Source organism: Typopeltis vanoorti, chromosome 12 (genome assembly GCF_054136105.1).
Source record: "Typopeltis vanoorti isolate ZY-2024b chromosome 12, IOZ_Tvanoo_1.0, whole genome shotgun sequence".
Lineage (NCBI taxonomy): Eukaryota > Metazoa > Arthropoda > Arachnida > Uropygi > Thelyphonidae > Typopeltis > Typopeltis vanoorti.
Window position 1 is genome coordinate 87,397,486 of NC_143560.1, and position 27,053 is coordinate 87,424,538.

General features: G+C 34.9%; 1 protein-coding gene across 1 annotated transcript in view; it reads right to left on the bottom strand.

Annotated features, from left to right (window-relative positions):
* Nucleotides 1-27,053, bottom strand: part of LOC150100971 (protein APCDD1-like) — a 120,762-nt gene that overhangs the window by 32,470 nt on the left and 61,239 nt on the right. The window contains exon 3 of the mRNA XM_090401825.1: nt 20,946-21,519. Coding sequence (XP_090257951.1) covers nt 20,946-21,519 — 574 coding nt within the window. The remainder of the gene's footprint in view (nt 1-20,945; nt 21,520-27,053) is intronic.

The window sequence follows — 27,053 nt, forward strand, 5'->3', positions numbered from 1 at the left end:
AGGCCTTCAAAAACGGCTGATAGGGAGAAAAGAAGAAATGATAAAGCATTTAAGTTATTAAACAGGGTTTTACGGGATTGACACTGAAAGTATTTTTCAGTACATAATAAGAAGGTAAGAGACGAGGGTCATCCTGTGGTGTAACTGTGTGGTTAGCAAGGGTGTAAGGACTAGATTTTTTTGCTTGAAGAATTGTGAATGTGTTTCCAGAGGTGGTTGTGAGCGCTTCGTCAGCGAACGAATTTAAGGAGAGAAATAATATGTATTGCGTGAATAATGAGTCTCTCGCGATGAGTCTTCTGACTCCCTTGGAGATTCCCATATAATAATAAGAAATAAAATGCGATTAATAGGACATTAAGATAACTAAGGTCATCGGCACACTGGAATGTACATAAACATTTGTCAAATGTTTATGTACATTCCAATGTTATGTACAAACATTGGTTTGTCGTTATTAAACAGTTGTACAGCCCAAGTTATTAACATAACTGCGTATCGGACTAAGCAGAAATCTCTTACCTCGATTGGGAAAGAAATCATTGCTCATTGGATATTAAAAAAATCACCTATGAGTGTCACAAATAAACAATGTTTTTATGACTGAGCAGTTAGTAACAAACTCTGATAGAAAATTAAGTGCACCAAGTTGTCTCTAATAGTGTTTGGAGCAATGGAAAGAATGTATGTGAAGTGATGTAAACATAGCATAAAATAATGGAGATATAACTGGGGTTCAGCGTAAATGTAAAATTTAGTGAAATATGATAATACAACCAAAGACTAAATGCCAAAGTCGAACAAGAAGCGATGATCACTGATTTGTTCGAAGGAGTATCGTTACAAACTCATGAGTAGTGACTAGAACAAAAGGGAACCCATACGTGGATTTCTTGGAAATAACATGATCACGAAGAATATTTGGTGATAAATTACATTTATGCACTCGATGATTAATTGACTATTGTGCATCTGCGAAAGCGATATGTTGTAAATGCGAAATAGCCAGACGAAATGATGTATCATTCTGAATTTTGTCTTCTGTTAATAATTAACACGCAAGTAGTTAAATCCACTGGACGAATAATGAGTGGTGGGATTACATTGGGGCAATCGTGTTTCCATTGGCTTGTCTGGTTTGCAACAACAACAAAAAAAGTTCTGGAATTTGGGATGCAGAGTAGTTGATGCTGAGGCCTCGAGCCGCGTATATTTCATTTGTTAATCATCTATGTTCTCCTGCTGGTTCGTATATTTTGAGGAGAAAAAAAAAATCCTTACCACGTCCAATATCTGCTAAACTCAGCAGATTATATTGGACGATTATATTAAACTCAGGAAATAAAAACAAGGAACTTGTTTTTATTTGCTGGGTCTCAAGTTTCTTGTCCTAAACGGGATTAAAACCAAGATAATTCCAATCAAATCTGAAATTCGTCTTGATAATTTTCAAAATTCGCCAGAGCCCTGCCTACTTGTTCGTTAACATGAGATATCGTTAAAAGAACTGGACAAATAAGAATAGAAACCGAAATTTTTGCTACTAGCGATATAAGTCGTTCAGAGTCGTCACTAAAGCTCTATTATTTAAGCTGTGGTTGTTAATTTGTGTATTAGTAATCAGTAGACGGTAGTCAACATGCACTTAATAAATGGATAGTCATTTTCTTCTATAGTTCTTAACGAGTCCTTAAGAGCCCATAACCGCCTCCAAGATATCCTTGGATTTCGTAACCATAGGTGGTTAGTCCTATTCCTATAAGTGTACTTTGTCGGTCAATTGCGTGTGTTCTCCTGGCGGGTTTGCTATGCGGGATGAAAAACCCGTGTTTCCGTGAGGAAAAAACCCCCCTACCTCCGTAAAACCAGTTAACTCACCTTTACTTGAAAATCCCCGTAAAGGTCATGGATTCGAACCCAGTTCTTTCCAACCGAAGGACATTGTCGAAACCGACCAAGCTACAGGGGCTCTAATCCGATCATTAACTTTCAAAATTTAGTTTTTCTGCTTACCGCCTCATCAATAGTGACTTAATTGATTCCATGACCTATTTAATACCTACTAAATGATATTAGCCGACGTGTGACAATGCGTTAAACAACATATAACCTTTTTCACGAATGGCCAGTTGAATTAGAATAGGCTCGGATTTCTTCTTGGTTAACAGAGGAACATATAATGCATACAAGCTGAATGAGATAAAGTATGTGCAAAAAAAAAAAAAAAACTCCATTCACGGTAATACTGTAAAAACTCAGGCTTTTAAAGGAGGGAGAAAATCTTACTTCCGTCTTAAACAGTCTTAGTGAAAGAAACCGACAAACTTCCTGTTAACTTGGGATTTAAAGCCCGATCTGTTTCTCAAGCAAGTAATATGTGGGTTAGTTGCGATGAAGTGATGATGATATAACGAAAGAATATATACAAAAAAGTAAACTGCTTAGCTGAGCACTTCCTGTCTCGTCTTCCTTTCTTACTAGTGAACACTTTGTGATCAGATGATATTTTTTTAATTGTGTGAAAAGCAGGCAATTCTGTTTATCTTTATTTATTTAAGTTTGTTTTCTGTGAGTGTCTTAATACATGAAACTAGAGTTGTTATTGTTCGAAGTTACGGCCGAAGAAACTAAAGCCAAGAGACCAGAGTGTACGTGTGTTGCACGTTTTCTTGTGGTCTGTTTGCTCCTTTCATGGAAGGAAAAACCTTTCCCCACTGTCTGAGACTGGCTAACCCACTCACCAAGTGAAAAGGTCTTAAAAGGTTCTTCGTCCTAGAGGGGAATTCAAGTCTTGGGAAGGCATCGTCGACACCAACAGAGTCACAAAAGTTGACGAAATCAGTCATACAACTTTTGTTGTATGACTGATCTCACATTAAGCCGTCATACACTAAAATTTCTCTTTCAGAGTACTGCCAATTCATCAATAAAGGATACCGAAGAACTGACATCCCCTTCTAGAACTCATGTAACAACTAATCAATCCAACTAAATTTACATATCTAGCTACAACATTATGTATACAAGTTCTCCTTCCTTTGCTCCAAAGGGAGTAACTTTCTTTCCTTTCGCAGTTAAGTTCTGGATTCACTGATACGGATATCTTGTGGAAACAAAGTAATACTTTATTTCACAAATCTAAAGTCTATTTTGGTTAACAGTGAATGCGTTTTGATATTTATGGAGAGTTGGTTGTTAATTTCATATCGGAAACATACTTTCTCTTGGTTCTTCTTTTATACTTTATTTTATTTACTTATTTTTATGTGGCTCCCACCCATGAAAGGTTTTCTAAACTTATAGGGATAGAATCTGTTGCCTTGGGCATTATGTTGGGACCTCAGATTGTAGACATTGATGAGACTTGGCTATTAGAATCAGACATTAACTGGTATCGAGTGTAAAAGGTACAGCATTTTTAAGAAGGATAGAGAGGATAAGAGAGGAGGGGCGTGCCGCTAATGATGTCGGATTATTTAAATCCAATTAGAGTCCTCCTATGATTGTAGTACTACTACTAGTAACAGTATTTCATGTGGCAGTGAGTGAATATATCTGATGTCAGATGGAATCTAACAAGATCAATTATATAGTGGTGTGTTGTTGCAGACCTGGTGGATCGGTTACTGGTGATGAAGAAATGCATCATCAAATAGAAAAGAGTAATCATGATGGGAGACTTCAATCATCCAAATATTGATTGGGTAGCAGTAGAATCTCATGAGATGAATAACAATAAATTTATTGAGCTGTTGCGGGACAACTTCCTCAAGCAGCATGTGACAGAAGGAACTCGAGGTCAAGGTCAAAGAGTGTTAAATTTGATTATAGTGACATGTCCATACCATGGACTCCGGGAAAGCTAGATTTAATTTCTAAGGAACTGGAGATGTGGGGGTCAGTTAAAGACGTAACTCTTCTACCTCCGGTTGTTGACAGTAATCATGCGGTACTCACTTCAGAAGTGGCCAAGTTTATGAATGTTCCGTTCAGAAAAGGTTGCATGTTGAACTAAAAAGAAGGAAATAATGTCCAACTGAGGGACATGCTGGGTTCTGCGCCATGGTATCAGTTATTGAATAAGAAGGATATCGACAGTGCTTGAGAAGTGTTTAAAAATACTTCAATGATGTGATATCAGAATGTGTCCCTACAGTTCGAAGAATAAATAGAATATGATTGAAATGGACGTGTAATCTAATTAAGCAAGGAATTCGTAAGAAAAAGAGAATGTGGAAGGAATGTCGTGTGCATAAGGATGATGTCAGTTATGAAAGAAGAAGATTAGCACTTGTGCTAAAAGAGTTTAACTGAAATGGCTATTCCTTTGACCAGGCTGTTTAATATATGAGTTTCAGAACAGGGACGATTCTGCAGGAATGGAAAGAATGTATGGTAATTCAAGTGCACTAGGGTGGTGCAAAGACCGATGTATCCAACTATCGACCAATTAGTATCTCAGGAGTGGTGGTGAAGATTTTGAAAAAATTGGTCAGGACTCGCATTCAGAAATGGGTTGACAGTGAATCTCTACTTAGAAACGAAAAGTATGGGTTTACTAAGGGAAGTTCATGTTTTAGCCACTTGCTCACATTCTATAACAATGTTACCATTGAACTAGACAAGGGGGAATGGATACACCATGATACTTTTGGATTTTGCTAAGGCTTTTGACAGAATACAGTATGGTAAACTGTTGCATAAAGTGGAGAATATGGGTTTGGATTATAAAATATTAACGTGGATAAGAGGATGGCTGACTGACAGATATCAAAAAGTAGTCCACGGGGGGTGCGAGTCTGCAAGATTTAAGGTAACCGATGGTGTATCACAGGGATCAGTACTTGGTCCACTGTTATTCAGTCTGTACATTAATGATACTGGGATATACAGCTATTTGCTGATGAAGCATAGATAGATAGCGTAATCAGGAATGCTGATGATATGCAGTATTTGCAGAATGATTTGAATATGCTGGAATTGTGGGCATGGGAAAACGGATGCAAATTTAATGTCAGTAAATGTAAAGTTATTCACTTCGGCGTGATTAGCTATCCAATGTCGTATTATATTTGGATTATGCTAGAAGAAACTGATGAGGCTAGAGATCTTGGAGTATGAGTAGATAGGGAGTAGAAGTTTAGGGGCCATGTAGCAAAAGATTGCAAATACAACTCAAAAGATAATTGCATTGCTGAAGAAGTCCTCTGGTCTCCGTTATGATTCTGATCATAGTAGAGAGAGTGCAAAGGAGAGTGTTAAAAATCATATCAGGATTGTGGAATACTGATTATGAAGACAGATTGAGAATTTGTAGACTGCACACTAGCAAACAGGAGAAAGAGGGGTGATATAATTTAGACTTAAACTTCTGACAGGGTCATACAGGATTTCAGTTGATGGAATTTTTCTATTTATGGAGGTTGGAATAAGGACAAGAAGGCATCCTTGGAAGCTGAGAATGAATGGTGCTAAGAATGGTGAGCCTAGATTTTTCTCTTTACGGTGGTGCGTGATTGGAATGGATTGCCATTGGATGTTGTGAGTGCAAGCAGTGTGAATGAATTCAAGAATAAGTATGATAGCTGGTGCGTGTAGTATGTGGCCTCCCTCGATGAGTCCCTGCCTTCCCCCCCCCCGGAAGTCTCGCTTAATAATAATAGTGCGTTCATACCGTGAGCGAACTAAGGATTTTTTTTCCGTTTTCATTAATTGTGTGTATTGTGTTTATTTATTTTTGTATACCTGGTCTGGAAACTCCGCTCTAGAGACCGAAGATGGAACTTTTCAAGCTCCTTCACGCCTCCGATAATCGGGACGGTGGTCTCATACGCGTGGCGATGAAATTCATCTCCAGAGCGAATACGTTAATGACTCGGTCAACTAGCCCGGTAAACAACCTGCTCGAAGATCACTTAATAGAATTCGTGCGAAAAGAAGATATTGAGATAACCTAATGAATCAGTTTAAGTAAGATCTTCACATTCATTATCAGTTTGGGATGCGGTCAACACAGCATCTGCCTGTCGCCTTGAACTGACATCCCCCATTGTAGGTGCTGTGTATTCATTGTACCTATACTAATATTGTAAGTGAAATGTATTCACAAATAACATTCTGTCCTTAAAAATGCATGATAGTTGCATTCGTACTCCAAATAAACTGTAGGAATTAAACGATAATCTAGTTTTTTTTTTTTTTTCCCGACCAAGTTTCGGGCCTCTACCTGCCCCACCACCACCATCCATCGGCATTCGATTTTCTAATCTACTGTTTTTCTTTCATATAATTCGAACTCTTCAAAGCATGTTCACGTGAACACACCGATCCGTATTAGCGTAGGACCGGCAGGATTAACTCTGGTTAGCTACAACTGATTGTAGAAATTCGTTATATGAGCTCACTGATTTCCAGATTATGGCACTATGACTTTTCTTTGATATATTTATACCCTAATTTCCAAACACTAATTTATGGGTTGTCTCCACTTAATCATACAGTAAATTTCGTGGTCAAAACTGTTCACACAAATGAAAAGTAATTTGCTCAGATATGTCTTACCAGACAGCTTCTATAATATCAGAAGAAACATTTAGTGAGCAGATATTTGGTTTGATTGAATATGATCATCTTACAGATGTTTGTTACATTTGAGTGGTGATGACAGACAGCAATAAACCAATCAATGTTCAGTTTCAGAACTCTATCCACTTTTATAATCATTCCATCACTTTTTTAATTACGGAGTATGAAGAAGACCGGAAGAGTTATCAAGTGGCTGTCCGAGATATCACCAGGTTTCTTCAATTTTCATTTTCTTTATAGCGATTACGTATTGATTACACGAAATTTATTCTCTTCCATTTTTCGTCGGCGTCATTCTTAAAATTTAAATTAATTTTGCGATTTGGAACTATTAACGATATATTATTAAAAGAATGATTCATCCATTGGTGCTGGAAACTTAATTCCTTAGTTCAGCTCATTGTGTTTTTATAAGGCAGCATTAAAAACAGTTTCATATTTAATTACCTTAAACGTTAACGTAAACTTTCCATTGCATTACACTGTTTTTTCAGGGAATGAGAGATGATGCGCATGTATGGGAACATGTGTTTATACAGTAAAGAGAAATTAAGAGTTTATTTCATGGTTATTAAAAATATCCAAAGTATGTGAACCAGAAGAAATCATGAACACATAATGAATAAAGAAAACTTGAACCCCATAATCCAATATTACGTTCAAGAGGCTTTGTTTACCAATTTTCAAGAGAAAGTTATCAGCATGCGTTGATTGTTCTGACCTTACCTAACCCTAGACCCACTGCGAGCCAAGCTTTATGCATCATGTCGTGACAGTAGATGAAATCACAACGAACCGCCTAACGCGACCAGAATACGAAACGAGAGTAATATAGTTGAATAAATACATTGCGTCGCTGAGCGAGAGGGCAATAATAGAAAACGGTCATTTACTGCATTTTTTTATGTGATTACCTACAAAAGGCCGTAAACTCGCGTACATTTTAGCATCATGGGTGGGCTAAGGATTATATAATCTGGAAACCCTGCTCTACAGACCAAACAAGGGACTTTCTCAAGCCACTGAAGACCTCCAATCTCCCATCAAAAAGACATTCACAAACATTCGTGGCTGTAGTGCGATTCGAACCCACAATCCGTTGGCTGAAGAGCGGACGCTCTATCTACTCGGCCAACCAAGTGTTTACGAGTACAGCACTGTACATACAAACAATAAGACTATGGAGACATGTTACGTGTGTTAACTGCATGAGTGAATGAGAGTGGATACCCTTCCATCTTCATATAGGACAGCATAAATCACCTGTAGTTTACGAGCGCCTTATAAATATCTATTAGTGTCCTAAACAGGGTTCGAACGCAGGCTTGTTCAACTAAAGTGGCATTTTCCGAACAGACTAAGCTTTTACGTACTTGCTTCTTTTCCGATAATTTTTTTTTAACGTAGCGAGATGTTATTTTAATGCCTGCTAGCCCAAAATTTTCACTATGATCAGTAATTTGAAAAGAACTGATTCAAGATAAAAATTACTGAATTAAGTTTACATTTAGTCCCCTGTGAATGTTCTAATTGTTAATTTTGGAATATATATCCCATGTAGACTAAATTGCTTATCTCCACTAGGAAATAAATATCAACCAAAACTCCGTATTATGTTAAAACGTTAATTCAAATCATTTACCAAACGATTTAATTCATAGAGGAATGGAATAAAACTTACGACTTAAAAACTGAATCGCTTTCAAACAAATAAACCAATCATAAAGACTACTCAGTTAACAACTAACGCGACTGATTATCAATACACATATAATTATTTTGTGCCCTACAAGGGATCCATCAAATAAGACTTATGTTTATAATCTTTCGAGGAAAATACTGCCAATGAAAAGCATCGACTGAGGAAATACTTTGACTATTGAATGAAAATTTGACAGCTGATTGTTAATAGATGCTACAATGCTTTGTTGTTAGCACTAAAAAGCTTTTGGTTTCTGCTGCATGCACAAATTGTGCAAAACAATAAAATGGCTCAGGTAAAAAAAAAAAAAATGGGGGGGCCCCACTAAAAATTCTGTACTTTGTATAGCCCTCTAAATGTGGAGTAGGGGAAAGTTTTATGATCGGACGGAATTGCATGCTCAAAGTTTTCGTTCAGAAAATATTCTTAAGTTATTCCAAGGAAAGTGATAGTCGTCTCTTATACATGGATAGAAGTATTTTAAAAGTTAAGAATAGGTAAAAATATTTTTATGATAAAAAGAAGATTCACTTTTACTATGAGTTTTTCATGACGTCAGTTAGTGATTTGGCAGAACATGAACGTTATCCTTAATTAGTACATGAAGAAAGGGCAGTGACTGCAGTGTTTAAAGGGTTAAGTCAAAGGTTCACATGATCTGAGCTGAAAATTCTGGTCTGCAGAAAAGAGTTTCATCGAACAGCTATTAACCGCAAGGTAATTTAGTGAACAGTGATTTTTTTTTAATCGAGAAAGCAATTCATCGAACAAATAATCGACAACTGTTCAAAACTTAATTAACCAAAAATTCACAATCAATCGAAAAATCGCAGATCATAAAACAGAAAATTATCAAAGAAACCAACTGACTTTTCGAAAAATGAAATGAAAGGAGGTTTCGTCAAAACTGTGATTTATTGAAATCTGCTGCAACTACTATTCTTTAATTAATTGTGAATTATTTTGTTTCTATTGTTGTAGTTATTTCTTTTTGGTTTAAAAGGAATTTACTTTGTTATAATTAGCAATGCAGGCATCTGTCCTGTGCTCGTAAGATAAAAAAAAAAAAAAAACCTAGCCAAAATGAGAGTCAAAACGCATAATTACTGTATATATAACTTATATTTGTTGCTGGCAACTGAAAATATTTTATGTTGCTCCCACCGACGAAAGGTCATTTGCAAACCTATAGTACACTTAGTTACCGTAGGTGGGCTAAGGATTTTTTTTTTCTTTGTATTTTTAATTTATTATTTACGAGTACCTAGTCCAGAAATCCACTTTCGACATAAAACTTTTTCAAGCCACGCGAGGCCTCCAATAAGAGGGGCGGTGGTCTCACACCGGGCGATGAAATTCATCTCCCACCTAAAGACAATCACGAGCATCCATGCCCACAGCAGGATTCGAACCCGCAGTCTGTTGGTTGGAAAGTGGGTACGTTAATCACTCGACCAACAAGGCTGGCATTTAACTTCTATGGATTATTTAATCAGGATTAATACATCTGAGTGTAACTTACTTGAGTTTATATTATCCCTCAATAATTCATACACGCATACATACAAATATGCACTCTCCCAACATGGACTGGGTTATCGATGGAAAAAGTAGACCCAACTCTCCTGCAATGGGATTCTACAATTGATTATCGTCATATATAGATCAGTCATAAGTTTATTTCATGCCAGCGAAATTCTTAATCCGTCCCTCGGGATAACAGTAAAATAATTCAAAATAGGAGCTATTTTCCTGAGGAAAAAAAAAAAATACAAATGAACGCTGTTCTCACCCTGTGACACTACTTTGAGAAATATATAGTATATACTTACTGCAAATAGCATTAAAAACTGTAATATTCATCTGCTTTATTTTGAAGCTGAAATGATTGTGAAGTAATTGTGATGTCCTAAAAAGTGATAGAAGTAAAAAAAAAGTAAATTTTTTCTTGCATGAAGCAATGACATATTTTATAAAATATTCTTGAAGTTATTTAAATTAAGGGCATATTAAATCCCACATTGTTTTAAAACCGAATAAGAAACTCAAAGATTCGAATCAGAGAGTTTCGTGCCGAATATAGTATAATAAACTATAAAAGTATCGGCGATTACTAGCGTGAGCGAATGCAAGTAGTCCTAGTACGTAGTACAAATTCGGGCAACTCGCAGCAAATCCCCTTAATTTAAATAATGTTTATATCGCCGAAATGAAGCCTATTGGCTCTTTATATTTAAGTATGCTTGAAGTTGTTTACAAATAGGTAACCCCCCCCCCAAAAAAAAAAGTCTTGCTATTTCCACTTCACATAAAGTCGGCTTGTTGAAGCAGTTCGTTGCTTTAGACAAAGACGAAACCATTTCCAAGTATAATATATTTATATGATAAATTTTGCAGCCATTCAGAACAAAATTTTAAAAAGTATTTTTCTGGATCCTCAGATAATGCGATTAACCCTTGATTAAAAATAAATAAATAAATAAACGAAGGATACTGAAAAATAAGTCTGGACTAGATTTAGTAAAGTCATTAACACTGTCAAGCCTATTTGCCTAAGTGGATAGCACCCACCACTCTTCGACCAGTGGGTCATGTATTCAATCTCATAAGCATGGGCATTTATGAATGTCCAAATTGGTGATGAATTTGATAGTCTCACGCCCATCGTGAGACTATCATCCTACTTACTGGAACCTTGAAGTGTCTAAAAAAAAAAAAAGTTTTCCATAGTTAGTTACTAGAACAAAGTTTCCGAATTATTGCATCCTTTGTCCCCCCCCACACACAAAGGGATGTGATTCATTTATATAAGTAAATAACAATCCTAAATCATCAAAATATTACCAAGGACTTGCTCAATCAATTCCAAGAATTATTGCAATAATAGGTTGAAAAGTCATATCCTCAACTTATATTCCAATTATTTGTCTGAAAACTTCGGAGCTGTTATCAAAACAAGAGGATATTTTATCGACACATCCCTCCCCCCCCCAAAAAAAAAAAAAAAACTTGACGTTGCATATGAACATACTAACTATGTCTAAAAATAAAAATTATATCGTATGAAACATTGTAATTTGATGAGATATTGAAAGATAAATGAAAGATATTTTCAAATTCCGCATATTAGTATTACGAAATTTATTTAATTAGATTCCGAAACAACTTTTAAAAAGTTTCAACCTGCTAAGTGCAGGGAAATGGAATTGGATAAAATTTAAGTCAAATATTATTTTATAAATATCATTGAAATGTATGAGCTAAAGAATAGGACCTGAGCTTTACGCAAGGAGGCTTTATTCAAGTATTAGCAGTTGAATACGCTGAGAATAAAAAACTGTTTTTAAAAAAAAATAAAAAACGTTCCACTAACGTTCTTCGCGAGTTGTAGAGATGACAAATAGGCAATGTAATAACTGCAAAAACTACACTAAGACTCGGAAGACAAGTCTTCCGGTAAGCCCGATCTAACGGACTCAGCATTAAGTTACTAGAATGGCGGGATGAGTGAATAGCACCATAACCAACAGGCTTTGAACAATGTCACTGTAGCATGGGGTGTTTTGTGAGTGTCTTTAGATAGATAGACGATTTTTATTACCAGTTGTGAGACTACCATCTGCTTATTGGAGGCCCGAAGTAATTTGAAGAAAGTTCCGTGTTGGTTTCAGGTTGACATATCCATGGCGCTAAGCGTGCTATAGACTTCGAACATTTCGTTTGGAGGGATTGACATTTTAAAAAAGTACTTTTACCCCCCTCTGCAAACTGCGAAGTCTAGACAAAAGATGGAAATATTTAAATGGAAGTTTACTTGGAAAGCTGAATGATTAACCTAAGAAATAAGGATTAACAAAGTCCCTAACTGCAGGCGAATGGATCTACATAAAATTATAAAAAATAGTTTAATGTTATTTCCGCTAATAAGGAATTACCACGGGCAAAAAAAAAAAAAAAGTTGATGCACGTTCGTCTGCATTTGAAACTGGAATAGCAAACGCTTCTGTAATGCATTCTAGACAAGTTACGGTTCCGGCTGCTAAATTCTTTGTTATAATGATGATTGCTTTTTTAAAGCAATTAACAGTCTACTATTGGATAGAAGATTTCAAGGAATGCCAAATGAATCCATAACAGCGCTTCCTGCTAAATTAAGTAAAATATGATCGCTTCGCCTGCATTAATGGAGACTTTCATTTACTTCTGCCAAAAAATATAAGTAGAAAAAAAAGAAAAAAAAAAAACAGCGCATGCTGCCACCATCCCTTGTCATTAAGGGAACGATTATAGGTTGGGCCTTCTGAAACCCGCTATCATAATTGATTTCTTCTAGTAACCCGGAGATTTTGTCAAGTGTGTCTTCTGCATCTGCACTGACGCCTCAGGTGCGACCCTACCATGAGTCTTTGTTCCGTTGCCACGACTAAGTGCTGATTGAATATTATCCGCAATTGTGCATAATGGTCGGAGCGGCTATTAGTTCAACCATGGGCCCAGAAACCTGAAGTCGGCGGATGCTTATTACAGAGTAGGTGCGAGAACATCCCTCGGTCGTCAACTAGACAGAAGGAGAAGCTCACAAATGAACGTGTGCGGGACGATTACAGGATGAGATTGCGGTCCGTTTTGACCCCTAACATGCTGTAGAAGCGACTACAGGTGTTAGGGGGGGGGGGGGGGGGAAGAAGTGGAAGACAGAATTCCTGGTGTGGTGCGAGCCGAGAATAGAGTGAAAGTAGCGAAGCTAGAGATGAATTTAAAAAAAAAAAAAAAAAAAAACTTCCAGTTTTGTTTCGTGCATTGAAAATTTCGATCAAATCTACTATTACCAACAAAAATCAGAGGGGGTCAATTAATTATATTTTTGAGAACCCGAACATCTGCTGTAACTCATTCGAGAAAGGTACGTATTTACAAAACGGCGGATCTGTAGTTTATAAAAATCGCACTGATATAGCAGCTTAAAAGTAATTCAAACGTGAAACACACTGATCTTCATTATTAACCAATAATGAAGATATTCAGTAATAACCAATCCATTGAAAACAGGATGTACATCGAAAATTACAGGAAAATTTTTTTTCTTCTGCTATCTTCGAATTATTAGTACCCATTTCCTGTGATTCTGAATACTGAAGGGTAGTAATAATGATAATAAAAGATATGGTGCCAAAGAGTCTCCCTAAAGAACTCCAGTGGAAACATGAAACTCTCCGTCATCTCTCTATTAACCACTACTCTTGCTCAATAATTCCAGTAAGGTTGTGTTATTGCTTTGATTATTTTGATGGGTATGCCATAATAACTTAGAATTTTGAACATCCTTGATCTATTGATTGAATCAAAGGCGTTTGAGAAATCTATGGAATTTAAGATTAAATGGAGTTTTTTTTATCACTTACTCCTAAGGCAGTGGTATTCAACAGTGCATCTGTTTTTCAAGAATACAGTAAGGAAATGTATATTCCTACATGAAAGGGAAAAAAGTAGTCAAATGTAGCAAATAATAATAACAATAAATAAATAATTAAATACTCATCACTGAAAACGATTTTGTGGCTATTTTGGTTTGTTTTAACAATGGCTTAATTTCAAAATCCACTGCCAGAACTATCGTAAGTAAATGATTAGTGACTATAGGATTAGTGGTTATTAAGCGTTACTTTCTAAACATAAACGTGAGCTAAATAAATTTTTAAAAAACTGAGTAAACGCTACAGTCAGGCAGTTACTCGTTTTTTCGATATTTGGAAATTAAGTTAATGATACTGAAATGTAACGAGAAAGAGAATTCAAGAGAATGTAAAAGAAATCGAAAATAATACTATTTCGTTATAATTATTTTCTATTTTTACCCTGGTATATTAATTTTATTACTATGAAAGTTAACAAAAAAATTACAACTGAAATAAATTTCCGGTTATCATATATAATCTGATTAATTACAGTACGAGTAAACAGAAATAACTGCATCATTATATTACAATTATATTAATATTACAAATACTATTTACTTAACGAAAATCTTACAGATGTTATCTGGGTTCAGATTGTATATTTATCAAGTACCTTTTAAAGATTCATTTTTTGAATATCAAAAAAAAAATTCTAATTTCATAAGTTGACCAGTGACGAATAAAAATAGCTCTTGAGGGTAAAATTTAAGTACTAAATATGAGCTAATTTGATAAAGTTTTTTTTTTATTTTTTATTTGATACGTTTTTTTAGATTACCCAACTTTACTGAAGTTAATAACCTAGTTAACTATAAAATAATTCAACATATACTTATGTTATTTTTTAAGTTCTCAAGTCCTTCGTTGTTACAACGAAGTTAGTTGGAGTAATTCTGAAAAGCGGTAAATATACAGGAATAGTATCAAAATAGCAAAGTGGAAAAAATAAGGAACATGGGATCCTGAATTCATCTATTTTTCGACCAAAATATGCCGATTCTAATTGATACATGTGTAATTGCATATTTATCCTGAGAAGGTTGACTGTCCAAGTTAGTAAATATTCAAGCACTTTGATATCTTTGAACTTCGTGTATTAATTTAGTTATTTTCATTCTCTTCTGGGAATTTATTATCATTTAACACATACATAGTTTCGAAATAATAGACTGAAAAAGAATCAGTTGTTTTCTTTTACAAATGAGCTATAGAAAGGAGACATCCCAAATGAAGAAGTGTGTTCGAAACAGTGTCATAGACGCACTGGCAAAAACGTTACTAGAAAAAGCGTGTAGTGGAAAGCAACCTTTACTGTTGCCCTCTTCTAGTCACGACTCCCAGTTTGAACAAAGGGGATAATGTTACATGTTCGGAAGTCCAGTTTAAAATTGCAAGGTGAGGAGCTTTTAACACAAAATTTTTCTTCTTTTCTAAAATTAAAGTATTTTTACTAATTTTATAACCAAAGAGTATACATAAATTGTTGTCATCGTTTTCTTTCGTTCTACTTCGCCCTATAGTTATTTTAAATCCGACCCCTCCTCTTTTGTCTAAATGGATTCAGCATTAATAAAAATAATGATAAATATATTTTTAAACCAATTTCTCTATAACGTTTACCTGCAAAGAATGTGTCGCAATGAAATATTAAACCGGACATTATTAATTCTGGCTAATGATTTCTTTATTACAGAAGGTGGCAGAAGCTTCGTAGCAAACAGTTTAACTAAAAAAAGGAGTCTCGAAAAAATTCTGGACAGGTCTCTTTTTGATTCTCCAAGCAAATTCTACAAATTTGTAAAATTGGTGATTAAAATAAAGCAATCTGAGATTATACTTCGAATCTATATTTATATTAAAAATATAGAAAAACATAATTACACTGCACTTACGGGTGGTTTTTGAATAGTTTAAGTCGCAACACTTTCCGTAATTTGGAGATCTTCCGTAACAGATAAACAACTTTAATTAATTAAAAGTCGTTAATAAAAGGGATAGAAGTCTCTACATAACGCTGATACAGTTAGACTGGCCATGGTAACCAGGCAATTCACGATAACGCCTGTGACACGTGCGATATATCTGCGAAGGAGGAAGTAGTTTTATCTTTTTTATTCTAGCCTTTAAAATACGTTTTGTAGTATTCGATTAGTTACTTCACCTGAAAAAATAATTTTTATACAAACTATTTTCCTAAAGCACTTCGGAATATCTAATAAACAAGTAGTGTGCAAACTGGAGGCAAAGATTTAGTCCCACCCTCCTAGTATTTCCATAGTCACACTGCTATATACTGAAATACTGGACAACAGTATTGTTAACATTTTGTAGGACCCCTGAATTTAATGCTAATTATTATTACGGACAACTCTAAGGAGTCCTTAGACTCATCGAGGGATTATGGATGTTTTCCACGCGAACATCGCTGTTTTGTGCTAGGTCGACGGAGTCTAACTTATTAAATGATGATGTTAGGTTAAATCTGCATGACATTTTTAACTGCTACTTTTCATGCTACTGCTTTCACATCGTACTGACGGTCATTGTTATTTTTTGTATTGTATCAGTTCGCGCTATCATACGCGCGATGTGCTAATTAATTTGTGTAATATGGTGAAAAGAAATTGGTGAAAATTTACATGAATTCCAATTGATCACAAAAGAAATTATGAAAGAATTAAACCAAGAACCAGTAATAGAAAAAATTAAAAAAATATAAACATAAATGGATGGAACACGTTCAAAGAATGAAAACAGAAAGATTACCAAAACAAGCCTTAAAGTACAAGCCATTAGGAAAAAGAAAACCAGGACGTCCTCTTAAACGATTCAACGATGACTTCTAAGGCCGGAACAGGCCATGCTAGGCCTAAATCGTTGATATGCATGATGATGATGATTTTTAACGCACATCTTGGCTATTCCACAGTAAAGGCGAGTTAGCTAGTCTGTAACAGACTAGTTAACTACGTTGGCGGGAAGGATTTTCGAAGAAACTCTACTGCTTATCCCAGAAAAGCTAGCCAAAGAACACATGCAAATTTGCAAACACAATACTTCGCCTCGGTCTTAGTTGCTTTGGCGCAATCTAAACGATATATAAAATATATATAAAAAAAAACTTCCTATCTAAGCTCATGTTTGATTCTGGTCATCTTAAAATAAATTTAAAGTCTGAAACAGTGAAAGTTATTTTTTTTACGTAAAAAAAAAAAAAAAAAAAAGACAGTGGCAAAACCAGTTTGATTTGAGGAGGGGAAGCTAATTTATGTCAATCCAACTAGCTCTCTATTTCAACTGCAAAACCACACCGTTGCTTTGAATCTAGATGTGGCTCACGAAAAGTTTAGAACTGAATCTTTAGCTCAATGTCAAAATAAATTGCAAGCCATTAATTCCAAGCTAACAAGAGTAACATACTAACGCTAACGTCAGTTTCCTTGTATTGCCATTTAATCATTTTCGGTGAACATAATGAAATTTCCTGCTACTGCTTTCGCATCGTACTGACGGTCATTGCTATTTTTTGTATTGTATCAGTTCGCGTTATCATACGTGCGATGTGCTAATTAATTTGTGTAATATGGTGAAAAGAAATTGGTGAAATTTTACATGAATTCCAATCTTTTATGAGAAAAGCGGTTTTTTTTTTTTCTTCTATGAGATTCAGAGTGTTCTAATAGCATGTGCCAAATATTACTTAAATATCTTAAAATTAAGTGTCTCAAATACCATATATTTAATCAACATTTTCAACCTGTAGAAAGACAGAAATACAGCAACAAGACTTGATCAGCATAAGTTTCGAAATATTTGAGAAGTATGTATGCGGTCATAATTTATTATCCAATTTTCCAAAGCATCCATATGATGAGCATATCAGAAGAGTTTAGCGTTTAATGTTTATTATTTAAGTTTTATTTTTGAATTTAAAATATGCACATATTAACAACGAGCCTTTTATCTTTCTTTTCAGCAGACGGCTTTTAAGAAGTAATGGACACGTGGTCGGCCGATGGCTTGAATTACTTCCTAATTATGCGTTAGCATTTTTAATTTCTTTTTCTTTTCCCTCTAGAAGTGGAGTGAAAAGAACGTCAGAGCTTCCTCTGTAATGTCACTGTGAAGGACTACTTCGAATTCACTACTACACACACAAAAAAAAAGGTTCATTTTTCACAAATGATTGAGAGCCAGGTATATCAATTATACCTTGTATAACCAACCGACAGGAAATAATTTATTGAGAAACTCTCCGCATGTGACGGATAATGATAGTCCAGGAATAATTTAAGCAGTGATAGCATGAGAAGGAAGTGTCTGTAATTGAAGTCAATTACGTAGTCGAGAGAAATTGTGAATCTTCACCTGATAATTAAAGTCTCGAAGAAGTACGAGTTTTGCTTATCAGTGCAGTTTTTCATCGAGGAGTTTTCGAACTACGGTCTACAAAACCTCCTGGGCCAAGCAGAAATGAAGGTGGGATGGCGAACTAGTTATAATTATAAGTGACTGCACGTTTTGTACTGTTCGTCTATCTTTATATGATTAACAGATCAGTGAACAGTTAACCTGTTCAGTTTGCGTTTATAAATTTGCACTAGTTTTATAAATCAGTAACCACTTTCTTTCCGAATTATTATTTCCCCACAAATCAAGAGTATGGGGAGGACACCCCGCACCCAATGTAAACAAATAATTTCTTCCTTGATATCTTCATCGAGTTTGGATACCAGAAAATTATCAGTGTCAAGGGTATCCCCACTCGTGTACAAAATCTGTGTTCCATAAATAGCCCACACTTTGTGTTTTTTCGCAATCTTTTCTCTTTACATTGGACTCATCTACACTCCACTTCTAGTTATCGAAGAAATTGTTCCTAAAAATAGACAAATTCTTTACTAGAACTTTCGCTCCACTTTTCCCACTTCGATTCTTTCAAAAATAATCAAGACCAGCAATAGCCAACCTTTTCGATCTCTGGAAGATCTTAAAAAATAAGAATATGTCGAAGTGCTGCTTGTCTGCGTGTGTGTGTGAGCAGCTGATAACTGAATAGTTAAGATGACCCATCTACGACACTACTTACATTTTGGACAGGTGGGATTAACACACACAAAAATTAAAGTAACACAACAACAACAACAAAAAAAAAAAAAAGCAGGTGTGTCCGAACTGCAACTGACACACTTTCAAACCAGCCCACTAATTATTTTAAAATTGAACATTAAATTCACATTCACATTAAATTTTAAATATATTTTTACAGATACAAATAAGTGAAAGAAATGAAACAAAAGCACGACGCAGCAACGTAACATTTAACAAACGGTAATATTATTAGGGTTATCATATTTCTTGAAAGCAAAATACAGACAAAAATGTCGACCAAAAATAAATAAATAAAATAAGTTTCCACTGGCAGTCACATCATTTAAAACTTTAATCGTGTACTGTGTGAAAAGAAATTGTTGCTTCTTTAGCTGCACAAACATAGTCGTCAGATTTCGGCTCTTTATTTTTGAAAAATGCATCGAGATTCTTACTACTATTACCTACTCTTACAGCGTTTTGATTTTTTTGAAGTGTATGTGTTTAACAATGTCACGCCGGCCAACAAATCCAAGAGAAAATGTTTTGTTGCAAAGAACAAAATGTAGTGCCACTCTCTTCATTCTCTGGTTCTAGCTTCAGAAATTTAAATTCACTTTGTAATTCTGTATTAAAATGACACTTTCTTTTATGAAGTTTTTCTTTTGACATAACGGATTATTTTAAATACCTATAAAATTAGATCAGTCGCCAACGTAACGTATTTTATCTGAATATTCACAATACGACCGTGCACAACACTGAATGCATGACATAATACAAAACAAAAATTCCCGCGAAAATCGTTTTTGTGCTGTTTTATTTTTCCTGTGACATTTTATACAAAATAATAATAAATACGGACATTTCGTTTATTTTACCTTAGTATACGGTATGGACAGGGCATTTAAAATACAAACTGTCAGTACTAAAAACTTGAATCATGCACAATACCCTTTGAAGTAATTTTATTAATATCTATAACTTAAGGGTATGTGAAAACATACAAACTCAAGTTGCCCATTAATGATTTCTTTATCAAAATATAAGTGTAATTAAATTTCTCATTGCATTAATTTATAATTATTATATTATAAATGCATAAATGATTATAATTTTTTGTGTCTACTTTATCATCTCTGTGGTCCCTTTTTTCCCCCCAATGCACAATTATTTATATAATGAATATAATCCCCAGATGTCTGAAAATCATTGAGTGGGCCAGATGTCAGTGACAGCTGAGGGTGAATATTGACTGTCCATCACTCTTGATGAAAGTTGGAGCTAAATAGCCTCAACCATATACTCCGTTAGGGGAATAAAAGGCGTCAGCGGTTTATGTTTATATATTTGTAGAAGCTTGGGATAAAAAAAAAAAAAAAGTAGAAGTTCGGAATCTCTTAAGAGAACGGTTCGCAGCCACTAGATCAGAACTTTCATCAATTTTTAACAGTTGTGAAAAAGTTATCAAAAACATCTAGTATGTGTAATTAATTGTCAATAGGCTTGTGTTGTGTAAAACTTATGTACTACTACCCCTGATAATGTAAGTCTTACGACGTACAAAACTTATCGGGTTTTAATTGATTATTTTTATTAAACTCCTTTATATTATAATGTGATCTCAATACCGCAAACTTCCCACAAAGTAGAAGCTCGTTTGGCCAACACCCGATAAAGGTTGGGCGACCCCTCCTCTTAAACTGGATGCCTGTTTCAATAATCTAGATTTCAGGAAGATGAGTAATGATATATTGGAAATGGTCGAAGCAACCGATGCAGTGAGGCTAGTAAGCGTGTTAGCCGTATATATCCTCATGTCAGTTTCTGTAGTAAAATTAAAAAAAAAAAAAAATTAAAAAAAAAATTGCGCCCCGGTATTAGGCCATTAATTTAGCTTCTGATTTAAAGCTCTTGTAAAAGTTCCTCGCGTGTTAAAAAGGAATTAGAACATATTTTTCCAATCAAATAGTGAATGTTATATGATATATATATATATATATATATATATATATATATATATATATATATATATATATATTAATTGCATTACGTTTTAATGATATATATATATATAAACAGAAATAATCGTTTAAAACGTTCTCGCTTACTTCTCCAAGCACCAGTGGTGGCTGATAACTTGACGGCCGATGCTGTGTTCTCTGTAGGTAACTGCCTTGTATGTCTCCCAAGAATAGCTCTGTCCGCACGCCATGTGATCGGTGACGATGGTGTAAGGATTTGCGATGCTCTAGCCGGATAAGCTGTAATTCATTTAATGTAAACTCCAAACTTGCTAAGCAGTCGATATCTTCAATAACTTCCACCTGATTCTTTCCTCCGCTTCGTACTTCTACGTAGCTATAGACCCGGTATTTCTTATACGGTCGCCAAGGAGTTTTTATGTAGCCTGGGCAAGAACGGTTAATTTTGTTCGATAGGAAATCCATCATGTCGTTGCTATATGTAATAAGAGTTGCTCGATGAAGGATATAATCTGCTTCATAGCCACCAGGCACTACCCATGATGGACGTGTTAGCCGGTAGCGACCCCATGAAGTAATACAGAAAGCAGGTAATGTGCACGATTCATCAAAATAATAGAATTGCTGAGTCAGGAAACTGTTATTTCCAAAAAACTGGTAACGGCGCAGCAGAAATTCGGGACCTGGTCGAACTTCACACCTAGGGAAGAAAAGTGGTAATTTTCCTTAGTTACTATTTTATAAAACGCATTTAAAAAATCTTTCCTAACATTAAGTACGAAAGATTGGAAAACACTCACGTTTTCTAATCTTTCGTAGTTCAGAATCCACACTGATGAACTCTGCTATCGTTTGTATTCTCTTAAACCAATTTCACTTCTCCACTGTCAGATTCGTGTCTCATTCCACAAACCTGCAGGTCGCATGTAAACATGCAGTCTGCAATCGCATACGAAGTTCTACGTTTTATGCGACCCCGGGTTTAAAACTAGCATCATTACCATTAAAAACATAACATTTCATTTTTCTGTACTGCTACTAATGAAGTTTTATATATCTTTCGTAATATTTTACTGTTATTACATAACGATCTTAATTAGCATCTACTGTGTTAGATTTTCGTATTTAATCATTAAATATAAACAATCAAATAACATTAACGTTGGTTGGTAAAAATGAAATCCTATTTTGAAATTTTTCACAATGAATGGTAAGAAACTGTACTTATCATGCATCCTGCGACTTTACTTGTGATAGTTCCTATTTAAAAACAGTTGACAAGAGGGAATAAAGGTCAGAATAATCATGTTTATCGCTAAACTAATCGTATTAGCTCAAAGACGGAACCGAATAAAAAAAAAATGATCACTTAAATGCCAAATGAGTCATCATTCTATCCATCAAAGTTAGGGAGTGAGAAGGGTGAACAACAATCTGTACTAACCATGCATAGAACAATAAGTTTTATTTTATTATGTAACTCCCATCGATGAAAGGTCGTAAAAATACCGTGAATGAACTAAAGTTTTTTTAAATTATTATTTTATTTTTACATAATCTGTAAACCTCCTCTAGAGACCAAAACACGACTTTTTTTAAGCAAATTCAAACTTAAGCGGGGAAGCAGTCTCACACCGAGTAATGAAATTTAATCTCACTCAAAGATATCCATAAATATCCATGTCTACTGTGGATTCGAACCAGCAGCCTGTTAATTGAAGCATGGGGTATGCAATCCACGCCGCTAACCAGGTCACAAAAGTTACCCATCTCATAATTTGTTTCAATGAAGCAAAGAAATAGCGGTCGATGTCTTATTTTTAATATAATTGAAATATAAAATAAATAGTGTCTTATTTAAGACGTAAATCAAGTGGCATAAGAAAATGGAGTTGATCGAGCATACTGCACGGGAGTTCACCCAAGTAATCACACACATGAAAATTCATATCTTAAGATGAATACTATATCCACTATATGCGCACTTCTAAAATTTTATTAGTGTTCCACGTCCACAGCAACTCTTGAACATATTCAGTTGTGGTATTTCCTCAGAATTTAAGCGATAACATCGCATATTTCATGTAATAAAATATTAACAGTCGATCTCTCGTCATGTGCCCCCAAAATTTTTTTTAATATAAACCGTTGATTTTTTTTTTTTTTTTTTTTTCAAACATCCAGTAAGCAGGTTGTTAGTCTCAGACCGGGGATGAAAATCATCTGCCGAATAAAATCACTCGCCGGCCTGGTTGGTCGAGTGGTTAGCGCACCTGCTCTTCAACCAACAGGTTACGGGTTGGCATCCCACCGTAAGCATGGACGTTTATGATCATCTTTAGGTGGGAGATAATTTCATCGCCTGATGTGAGACCACAGCCCTGCTTACTGGAGGCTTAAAGTGACTTGAAAATGTTTCATGTCTAGAGCAGGTATTCGGAGTATGTAAAAAAAATAAATTTAAACAAAAATTATAAAATTAATAAAAAAATCTGCCTACTCACGGTACTAATGTACCATAACTTACTACCTTTCTTGAGTGGGAACCACATTAAAAAAAAATCAAAACATAGTGAGGGTCGAATAAAGTCTGTAAATAACACTACATTTAAAAACAATGGTTATCATATCTGCGATTGCTTGTTGTTATTTAGAGATTAATAACATTATTATTAAATAGATTAAAATATTTTATGTAACATTAAAGAATCAATATAACATATGCAGTAACAGCAAAACACACTATATAAAATACACAAGACGTTACTTCACTTCAAAACAGCTGTTAACCTTATACAAATCGCAAATCCTCCCAGCTATCAAATACTGTTCTCACATTTGGAGTAGGGCTCCTAAAAGTTCCCTCAAAATGCTTGACTCAATACAGAAAAGAGCAATTAGACTGATAAATGATCGATCTTTTACCGACTCACTCCCCCCCACTTTCACATAGACGTTTAGTCTCTGCAATTTGTATATTCTACAAATATTTTCATTGAAAATGCTCATCTGAAACAACATCAATAATTCCCCAACTCTGTACTAAACCCATTGGAACACGTACAGCCATTTCCCAACATCCCTTCACAGTACACCTTGAAACCCACAGAACAAGTTTCGTTTCCTCCTCCTTCATCCCTGCTACTCCTGTACTGTGGAACAGTCTTCCCCCTGAGGTATTTCCCAACGAATACAATATACAGGCTTTCAAATCGAATGTTAACAGTTCCTCCTTTCCCATCCCACTACCCATATACCGTACTAAAGTACTAAAGGTTGACCAGCCAACCTCTCGTATATGGGCCTAACATTGAAAAAAAGGAGTTGCTACCCACTCGGAGACCAGACAGTCAGCCACAAAATAGCATTTCTTAAAACTTGTTTCTTGCTACAACTTCTATAGCACCTAACTGTTTTTAAACTATATAGTGTGTTTTGCTGTTACTGCATGTGTTATATTGATTCTTTAATGTTACATAAAATATTTTAATCTATTTAATACTAATGTTATTAATCTCTAAATAACAACAAGCAATCGCAGATATGATAACCATTGTTTTTAAATGTAGTGTTATTAGCAGAGGAGTAATATAGAACGTTTCTTTCCCTTTGACTATCAAGTTTAAAATCTTGATTACTAGACTTAACGAACAAAGAGTTTTTATTCCATTCTTCTACTTTTTAAATGTCTTTTTTTTTCTTTTTTTTTTACAGTTATCAGTCTCGATTTTTTTTTTTTTTTGTAACTATTATGCAAAAAAAAGCTCAGATCTTCGCCTCCACAACAAATCAGAATCATACCGTACCTGAATAAATCACTTGATTCTCATATAATCACAGCAATCTGAAGAAAATAAGACATTTATGGAAACGACTGTTTTTTTTTTCAACTACTTCATTTCAAATAGTGTAAACATCACTTTCCAAATTTCATTTGTATTTGATAATATTATGTGTTGTTACTACAATGCTTACTCTGCTATTTATTTACATACATAACAGCTATTTTTTCCCGAAGTTATTTTATATTTCATAAATAATGAAATTCTCCTTTTATTCTGCTGTGGTACATATAGGAACACGCCAAAAAGAACATGTAGTTTGGACACAAATCGGTTTCGAGTACAAGGAATCCGAATAGAAATCGCTCCCCACCTTCATCAATTAGCCAAGACAGGGATGCCCATCGTCCAACTAGCATAAATGTGTTCGCAACCCTCGGGAACTGAACAGATTATATATCACTGGTGACGGCTAATATCCCGCCTGTTGCGATAACAGCAAGTAGGACTCGGAATCTCGTGCGGGGGTGTCGGGTTTCCTAAGCCAACATCCTCTTGTTAGCATTAACCATTTGCAGGAATGATACAGATAACACTTAGAAAGATCAATTAAGAGAAATTTATTAAGTCATTAGTTTCGTGCAAGAAAAAAAAATTTTTTTGTGATTGGTATACAATCACAAGAATTATTAATTTTAGATGCACAAACACAACAATCCAAAAAAAAAAAAAAAAAAAGCAGCAAGAGTTTCTAATACCAATATAATAAAATTCATATATTAGAAAAAAAATACATATCTGAGAGTTAGAGCCTACACAATGTCCTTTACAGTTTGATGCGCCACAGGTAAAATCAGAAATCTATTCTGAAATTCAAGTTGTTGTTAATCAGATTTTTGAAGGTATTAAAGTAATTCGTTGTATACTGGGAACCCGTATCATTCGAAGCCGTCACTTGACTGGCAGAAACTGAGGGCACTACTCTCCCCTGTAAATGATCAAGATAAGTTAATCTTGATCATTTCCATTTCAACTTGGCCACCTGAACAATAGATAGTTAACAGATATCCTAAGACAGATGGCTAAATTATACAGCATGACAGATCCATTTCTTACTAACCAAGGGGAATACGTTCAATTTTCTGAAAGTATATTTACATGCTATTTACTTTATGTGCAAGTCTACACTTATACATACATATATGTGTACACACACACATAAGTATATGTATATACAGTTGTGTGTATGTATACGTGTGTGTGTGTCCTTTACAGTTTGATGCGCCACAGGTAAAAACATCAGAAATCTATTCTGAAATTCAAGTTGTCAATATATATATATATATATATATATCCTACACACGCATATACGTACACATCATCCTGATTTATGCTCACGCGTAGAACCATACTTCTATGTTCTGAGGGACGAAAAAACATGAGTTTCCGATTAAAACCCTTCCGATTAAAATCTCGCCTTTAGACGAAAGAGACCAGATAAAGGTTCCTCAGGTCATTGACAGGAATCGAACCCAGGTCTTTTCGACTAAAGGGCTTCGTCTATATCGACTGACCTACGGAGGCTACACATATACATATATACTCGCTCGTATATACATTTTTAGATAAATTATAATAATGAAATAAATTCACGTAAAATATTATTTTATTAGTATAATTCTACTATACACACACGTAGTGTATGCCCACAGATCATAGAACCGGGGTTGGCAGATTGCCAAGAATAGTCAATTCATGCTGAAGGAAAGAAAGAAATAAAGGATGTACGAATTGTCCACCAACACGCGAAATCACGTGCTTTATACGTAAATCTTCAAATTGTTGTACAAGCAAAATAGTTACCACTTTAAAAACTAGAATTTTCATAAAAGAAAAGCTAATTTTCCAACGTATAATAATAAAGAGTCATCCCACGAAACGCATTGATTACCCTATTATCGGAGTGGATTCTCCTTCTGACATGCGCAGAAGTATCGAAGGGCCTCACATTTGTGGGCGTACAGTATATGTTTATGATTTTGTGCTACTGCCACAACTGCTCATTCATACTTTTGGAATTTTTGCGTATATTTCAACTTAGTCCTCGAAACAGTGGTACGCCCAGCATGGCTAAGGGAATCTGCATCTTTCATTAAGGCGGCTGTATGTCTCTCTGCAGTAAAATGACAAAATCCATTTATTAGGAAAGATATAAATCCAAGAGCTACAGACTCTATAAGATGTCTTTACGGTTTGATATTAATTCGATATTAGAATCATCAGCAATCTCTAGTTGCTATTTATTGTTGTTTATCGGAAACCAATGCATTTTAATGAATAAGATACTTCATGTATTTTTATACGTCAGAAGTTTTGAAATACGAAAGTGATCGTTTATCCCATCATGTTTCTAGTTCAGCCTTTATCAGTAAAACACATGCATAAACCACTT